General features: G+C 43.2%; 1 protein-coding gene across 3 annotated transcripts in view; it reads right to left on the bottom strand.

Annotated features, from left to right (window-relative positions):
- Positions 1-2,653: 2,653 nt before the first annotated feature.
- The window catches only part of LOC148757490 (KRAB domain-containing protein 5-like), a 30,956-nt gene continuing 25,385 nt past the window's right edge, over positions 2,654-8,224 (bottom strand). Inside the window, exon 4 of one of the 3 annotated variants that reach the window (XM_074315931.2) lies at positions 2,654-3,138. In XM_074315931.2, coding sequence (XP_074172032.2) covers positions 3,074-3,138 — 65 coding nt within the window. In that variant the 3' untranslated portion in view covers positions 2,654-3,073. Of the gene's footprint in view, positions 3,139-4,634; positions 4,774-8,224 lie in introns of those variants that run through there. The other 2 variants (XM_074315927.2, XM_088800525.1) reach the window with 2 other exon arrangements.

The raw sequence follows: 8,224 nt of genomic DNA, 5'->3' as shown, positions 1-8,224 counted from the left end.
AACAAACTAAAACGCTTCTGCACAAGAAACCATCAACAAAATAAACAGGTAACCAACCGAGTGGGAGATTTTTGCAAAAAATGCCTCCAATAATGGGCTGATATCCAAAATATGTAAGAAACTCATACAACTCAACAACAACAGCAAAACAATCCAATTAAAAAATGGGCAGAGTAAAAAGACCCTTGTCCAAAGAGGACATACAGATGGCCAATAGACACATGAAAAGATGCTCAACATCACTAATCATCAGAGAAATGCACATAAAAAACTCAATGACATATCACCTTACACCATTTAGAATGGCTATCATCAACAAGACAAATAATAACAAGTATTGGAGAGGCTGTCAAGAAAAAGGAACCCTCATACACTGTTGATGGGAATGCAGCCTGGTGCAGCCGCTATGGAAGTCAGTGTGGAGGTTCCTCAAAAAAATTAAGAATAGAATTAATATATGACCCAGCAATCCCTCTCCTGGAGGATTCTCCCAAAATAATCTGAAAACATTTATCTGTAAAGATATATGTGCTCCAATGTTCACTGCAGCTTTATTTACAGTGGCCAAGACATGGAAACAACCAAAGTGTCCTTCAGTATAGAATTGGATAAAGAAGTTGTGGTATATATACACAATGGAATACTATTCTGCCATAAAGAAAGATGAAATAGTGCCATTTGCGACAACATAACTGGATCTTAAAATTATTTGGAAATGCTGAAATAGCTGCATGAAAAAGTTTGACGACCTGAACTTTTTGCCAACAACTCATGGCTCTTGCATCACAGACAATGCACCAGCTCACTCGGCACCGTGAGGGAGTTTTTAGCCAGTAAACAAATAACTGTATTGAACACCCTCCATACTTATCTGATCTGGCCCCCAATGACTTCTTTCTTTACCTGAAGATAAAGGAAATATTGGAAGGCATTTTGATGACATTCAGGACATCAAGGGTAATCCGACAACAGCACTGATGGCCATTCCAGAAAAAGTGCCAAAATTGCTTTGACGGGTGGACTAGGTGCTGGCATCGGTGCATAGCTTCCCCAGGGGAGTACTTCGAAGGTGACCGTAGTGATATTCAGCAATGAGTTATGTAAGACTTTTCTAGGATAAGTTCACAAACTTTTTCGGCTGACCTCATATATAGACCTTTTTCTTTATCCATTCATCTGTCACCATTTAGGTTGATTCCACACGTTGGCTGTTGTGAATAATGCAGTAACACTCTGGAAGTGCAGATATCTCTTCAAAATATGATTTCATTGCCTTTAGATATATGTACCCAGAAGTGGATCCCCCTCTTCACTACTATGTATTTCGCTCCTTTGCTATGTATTTCTATCGCCACATTTTATTTTTTTTTTACTATTCTGCTCATTTTGTTGCCCTCATCCTGTTGTTTCCCTTTCTCAGTATTTTTCTCACCTGTGCTAACCCCACTCAACAACTTGATACCCTCTTGTTCTTTCCACAACTTCTGATTGTCCCTAATCTCCCTGAATTTTTTCACTTTTTTCCCCATTTCAGCTCCCTCTCTACTCTCCCAGTTACATTCCTTCTTTCCCAGTTACACCCCATTCATCCCCACTCTGCCACACCCAGGAGGCTACACTTCCATCCTGCTGTTTCTTCCTCTGCTCTCCCTGTCACCCCCTTGTCCTCTCTTTCAATCCGAGAAAACAAGTGGTTCTATGGGCCATGGATCCAATACCTCTATCCTCTCCCCACTCTGTTTGAAGTCTCCCACCATTATTTTCTCACTCCTAAAGCCTACCAAAGAGCTGTCAATATAAAACATGTAGATCTCTGTAGACCATTTTTATGAGTTTGAGCCAAACTAATGACATATGCTGGGGAGCAAGATAATAGAACTCTATGGTTCTAACTTCCTTTTTCCCTTCCTTAAATATCCCTCCATCTTGCCACACTGGCCAGAATGTGAAGGTGGTTTTCTATGTCTGTTTCTGCTGGGTTGCAACCCTTTCCTTTGTCTTCTTCCCAAATAAATCTTTTTTGGTGACAAAATGTAACTATGCTATATTATTATGAATTGGAAGTACCAATGATACCATGATAAGGTCCGGCTGCCTGCTGCTTGAAAAAGTTAAAAATTGAGAGACAAGATTGGTGGAAAGGTTTATTCAGAATGCCGGCGTTCTGGGAGGATAGCAGACTCCTTTCAAAGGCCATCTCCCTGTTCCTAGAACGGACAGGTTTTATTCGTACACAATAAGAACAAAGGGAAAGAGGGAGTCAGTCAGGCAGGTCGGATGGTTGACATTGCTTCCTGGGGTCTGGTCTGTTTTAAGACAATTATATCTCTGGAACCCAGACTTGGGAATCGGCTTCCGTGGCCTGTGGCTTTCAAATTGTTTGGGCGCCTGAGGATTAAGTTGCCCTTTCCAGGTTAGGATTGAGTTGACTAAATGGATTAATGAGGTATGTGTAGCCTTGAGAAAGGGAACAAAACAGAGTTCTTAAGTCAATCAGTGAGGGGAGAAACAGAGAGAAAACAGCTTCATATCAGGGTGAATCAAACTGACAAGTGGCTAGATGGCAAGCTATGTGGTGAGTCAAACTGCAAACGACCTAAATCTAATTACGTTATTGATTCACCAAATTTTACCCTGTTGGTTGAACAAAAATAATCTTTTAGATAGTCTGTCAATAAGGTTTATTCGGGGGAAAAAAAGTAAACCACCACAACAGTGTGGGAACACGCACCTTCCGGACGGCCACCCACATGCCAAGAGAGATGAGCGATCTCCCAAGATGGCTCTTTTATATATATCCCCCGCCCCCGGCAGGAAGATAGAACTATAAAGTTTAACAGGAAGTCAGGACTAGAGAGTAACAGGAAGCCCAGCTTCATCCACAGTCCTCCCAACTCCCTGGTCAGTTTCCTGAAAGTGCCAGTTTGCTTTTATCATTCCCCTCTTTTGATCAAGATCTTTTCTCCAAAAGTATCACTGATCAACAGTCAGCTCTTTAGATCTCATGTTTTCCAGTCCTCAGCCTTTTGTCCCTTGATGTCAGGAAGGACTTTCTCTGGATGTCATCTCTTCATCAGAGGGAGAGTGCAAGGATCAGGAACAGCTGGTGTCCAGGGTTGACAGGCATCAGGAACAGAGCTTAAAACAATAAGAATTACAGATAGAATTAGGACATAACAACCTAGCTTATGTGGCAGGTGCAAATCAGGAGCCCAAGCTTGTAGATAATGAGACGAAGACTAGTATTACCTTAAATAGACCAAAGTTGTAGAAAGATTTGGTAACTCGTCTCCTTTAGACGTCACCTGCTTTAAATTTTGACAACTTCAGTTTCAGGTCACCAAACTGTGTGCATTTCCATGAATCCAAGAACCTACTCCCTGCAGTTTAGCAGCACAGGGATTAGTCAACAGCACCTGGAAAGGGCCCTTCCAGCGTGGTTGGAGTGAATCCTTTTTGAGTTGTCTCTTCCAGTAAACAAAATCTCCAGCTTGTAGAGTACGTATTTTTAGTTTTTCATTTCCCTGGAGTGCACGGTGAAATGATTGTTCTACCAAGGCGTGGTTATTGTCAATAGAAGCAATTAAGCCTTTACAATCTTGAAGTATGTCTCCTTTCACCAACTGTGGACCAAGAGTGGCAGGAGCCAAATGCATAGGGCATCCTGTAATTCTCTCAAACGGTGAAAGCTTATGAGTCCTAAAAGGGGTAGATCTGAGATTTAAAAGGACTAACAGCAATGCTTTTGGCCAAGGTATTTGAAGAGTTCCATAAATTTTGCCAATTTGAGTCTTAATAATGCCATTAATGCATTCAACCAATCCTGAAGATTGAGGATGGTGAGCACAGTGGAAATGTAGAAGTGGCCTAATAGCACAGGTGCTTTAGCACCTGGCCAGTGTAACGGATTCTTTAATCACTGTGGAGTTCAAGGAGTTCCCCAAGCAGGAATAACCGCTAACAGTATTTTAGCCACTGCAGACGCATTAACTTGTCTGCAAGGGAATCCAGTCCAGTGAGAAAACATACATATCATGACTAAAACATACTTGTATCCATGAGATGTGGGAAGCTGTATGAAGTCAAACAGATTTGCCAGTCCGTTTGGCAACTTAACATGTCCAGGGTCAGCAAAACAGGCTTCCCTGGGTTATACTTTGGGCAGGTGGGACACCTAACGGAGGCACTTTTCGCAGCATTAACATCTCCTGACCAGTGTTGGTGCATGATTACTACCATTTTGTCAGCTGAACAGTGGTTCAACGCATGTACAGTTGTTAGGAGTGGGAATTTTAGAGTTTCTCATAGGACTGGATTATTTGGTCCAAACCAGAGTTTCTTTGCCTTGTTAATCCAGCAATTGTTGAATTGCAACTGTTGAGTCTTGTTTTTCTTTAGAAACTGATTGTTGGGCTTCTCTAGGCCGTTTTTCTAACTTATCAACTGGAGAAATTTCTTTTTGGACCATGACAGAGGTTTGACTGCTGCTGACACCTTTTAGGGCAGCATTCTTAGCAGAAATGTCAGCAAGGTGATTTCCTTTAGCTTCCAGGGAATCGAGTTTAGAATGCCCTGGAATCTTAATAATGGCTAAGTATCAAGTAGTAGTGTCCAACAATTCCCGGACATATGGGCCATTTTTTAAAAATAAATTTTATTGGGGAATATTGGGGAACAGTGTGTTTCTCCAGGGCCCATCAGCTCCAAGTCATTGTCCTTCAATCTAGTTGGGGAGGGTGCAGCTCAGCTCCAACTCTAGTTGCAGTTTTCAATCTTCAGGGTCGCGTCCAGCACAACATAGGCAGTGAGCGAACGAGAAAGAGCGGCAAAGGGTTAAGAAAGTAAGAAACAGAAATCAAAGTTATGAAACAGGGGCCAAGGGTCTCACAGCCTCAAAGGACTGAGAGCCCTGAATGGGGCCGTCCTGTGGCTTTTATTGATGCACATACAAGAAAGCAACATTGTTTTCTCCAAGGTCTGTGAATTTCACACATTATACTAAGAAACTGATTTGAACTAATTACCCTTGCCTGCAAGCAACTGCACGGCCAATTTCCAGATGTACCTCCTGCAAACACCTTCATGCTTAAACTTACGGAAATGGATAGATGGAGAAGTGATGTTATTACACCATTGAATCTCTTCCCAAGCAGGTTGTGGGAAGGAATGCAGCCACAAAGGCAGAAGCTCTCCTTAACTGGGGGAAGGTGGGGGTCTATGCCCACCTCTATCAACCCCGTGGGTTCTCCTGCTGGTCCCCACTCAACTGTGCCTGGCTTGAGTTGTCCCCCGCATGGGGAATCTTACTCGTCATTGGCTAACCAGTCATCCTCTGGGGCCAAACAGGGAGACGTAAGGTGTAAGCACAAAGGTGAAGCAAAGTCCCTGAAAGGATCCGTCTCACAGACTCTCCTTTCTTTAGGGGCAGGTACGAGGGGACAGACGGGTAGGCTGCTGCATGACATCTCCCCCTTTTTGTTTTTGAAATATGAAAAACACAGACCCTGCAGATTTTTCATTAATTGCCCGTCGGAGGGCTCTTTGTCCACTTCTGAGGACTAAGCAAAATAAACATAGAACAATAAACACAACAGCAACAGCAACAACAAACCCTCCACCCAAAGTCTTTATCCAACTGACAGGGTTTAAAGTAGAAAGTCCTTCTGCAGCTGCAGAAAGTGTCTCCTCTCCAGGGAGGAGTTGAAGCTGGCGTTAGACATCTGGTCAACTTCTTGTTGTAGTTGTAAAATGTCCACAGTGAGATTGGGCATGTGTCCCAGGAGATGGGCTCGCACCTCAGACCAAGGGGTACGAGTTTGATTATAAGAGAAAGGGGTTACACAATAGGTAGATATATTCCAATCATATTTTAAAGTAATCATAGTGTCGTGTGGGAGACCCTGCTCGCTGCGCCATTTGTCATGCGGGGCGGCCTGCGGGGTCTCTGGTCCCGCTTCCCACATAAGAACGCAGGATATGATGAGGCCGAAAAGGAACACCCACGGAGCCATAGGTAGGGGAGTCATACCACTATGGTCTCACTGGAGGCTGGGTTCACTGGACGTGCGACCTGCTGTCTGTTTTTCTGCCAACCGACCGACGACTCTGCTCCTCTACTCTCCTCGGCTCTCCTCGGCTCTCCTCCGTAGCCGCAGCAGTTATATTAGCAGTTAATTGGCTAACGGGCTACAGCTGACGGCCAATCAGCCACAGCTGATGGCCATCTACTACCCGAGCCAGCACCTTTCCACGTGAGGCCGAGAGCCTGTAAACTACTTTCTGGGGCTCTGTCCCCACACATAGTATGGAGATTTTCCAATTGATCACCAAGAAATACAACAGTAGTTTCTAAATTAGCTAATCTAACATTAATTTCCTGATCTATCTTGTCTTTTCCAAGATTTACCAGCATTTTCATGCCATTTTTGTGCAAATTCAGTGGCCTTGTACCGTTTGGTGGAGAGCTACTCCAGAAATGGCAGCTACAGTGGCCATAGCAATTATTCCCATAATAGCTGCAATTAAAAGTCCAATAAATCTTTTGGTTCTTCCCGCGGTTGACTGTCAGGCTGGTCTTCGCTGCGTTTTTCATGGTATGGTTTAATACACCGACTGGGCACCCACAAAGGACGTTCTTCCGGTCCTGGAGAAACACAAGCATAACCTCGCCCCCATGTTTCCATGGTTCCAACTGCCATTGATTCGTTTGAATATCTTTCCACCAAATGGGCACATTCTCCAAAGCGTTAGGACTATGGAGATTGTTAAAATGTCTTTCTGCAGCTGTGCGTCCAAGGTGTAGTTCTGTGCTGGAGCCAGAATAATTCAAAAAATTTAAAGTAAACATGGCTTTAGCTAGCCGTACTTGTGGAGAATCCTTTCCGTCTCCCCCTTTTTGTTTTTGAAGTTGTTTTTTCAAAGTACAATTAGCACGTTCCACAATGGCTTGGCCTTATGGGTTATAAGGAATTTCCCGTGGTGTGATTCATTTTCCACAGTTCACAAAACTTTGTAAATTTTGTGCTGGTATAAGCAGGGCCATTGTCCATTTTGATCGCTTGAGGGAGCCCCATAGTTGAAAAACAGACAAGTAAATGGAGGCAGGAGTGTGTGGCAGTCTCACCTGTCTGCGCAGTAGCAGTGAGATAGCCAGAGGTGGTATCCATAGTAACATGAACAAAGGACAAACGTCCAAAAGAGGGGACATGAGTCACAACCATTTGCCAGATAGCATTGGGGACCAAACTCCGGGGACTGACCCCTTCAGGACACTCCTGTGGGACATTAAGAATTTGACAAGTTGGACAAGTTTGAACAATCTGTCGAGCCTGTTTATGAGTAACAGGAAAACAGGCCTGGAGGCGACCAGCATTTGTATGAGTTAAAGAATGAAAACGGATTGCCTCAGTAATCTGGGCACTTATTACTAGTAAATCAGCAACAGCACTGCCACGCGTTAATGATCCCGGTAAAGGGGTATGAGCGCGAATACGTGTGATAAAAAATGGATGTTGACGGTCTCTTACAACTTGTTGGAGTTGATTAAAAAGAAGTTGGAGAGGCAGGTTTAAATTATAAGATAAAGATGCTGTCTCAATGTTTTGTACTGTATGTACAACATAAGCAGAATCAGAGACAATATTTAAAGGCTCAGTAAAAATTTTTAAGGCGGTTATAACAGCTGCTAACTCTGTTCTTTGCACAGAGGTACAGTTAGTTTGTATGATCTGTTTATCCGTTTTACTGACAATTGCTGCCTTACCATTACTTGATCCATCAGTGAAGACTGTGACACCCTGTGGAATAGGGATCTGTCTGAGTTTTTTAGGCAAGATCCATTTAGTTTTTAAAAGAAACTGGAATAACTATTTTTTTGGATAATGATTGTCAAGACTCCAAAAAATTCACAAATAGCTGTCTGCCAAGATTCAGAATGAATATATAATGTGTTATGTGTTGTTTCTTAAAGGGAACTATTATTTTATTGGGTTCCTTTCCATTTAGATGTAAGATTCTGGTATGGGCTCGTGATATTGTTAAGGCCTGGAATCGTCCACCCCTCAGACAGACAGACAGAGGACACACACGATAATGCAAGTCACACAGCCAGGTTTATTTCCAGCCAGCTGGGGTCCCAGTCTCTGCCCTACGCAGCGGGTTTTAACAAGGACCCCAAACCCTTAAAGCTAAGGGTTTTTATAGCGTTCTTAAGGCACTCAGTAAT

This window comes from Rhinolophus sinicus, chromosome 8 (assembly GCF_057876585.1).
Source record: "Rhinolophus sinicus isolate RSI-liver-muscle chromosome 8, RSI-T2T, whole genome shotgun sequence".
Classification (NCBI taxonomy): Eukaryota; Metazoa; Chordata; class Mammalia; order Chiroptera; family Rhinolophidae; genus Rhinolophus; species Rhinolophus sinicus.
This window is presented reverse-complemented; position numbering and strand designations above follow the sequence as displayed.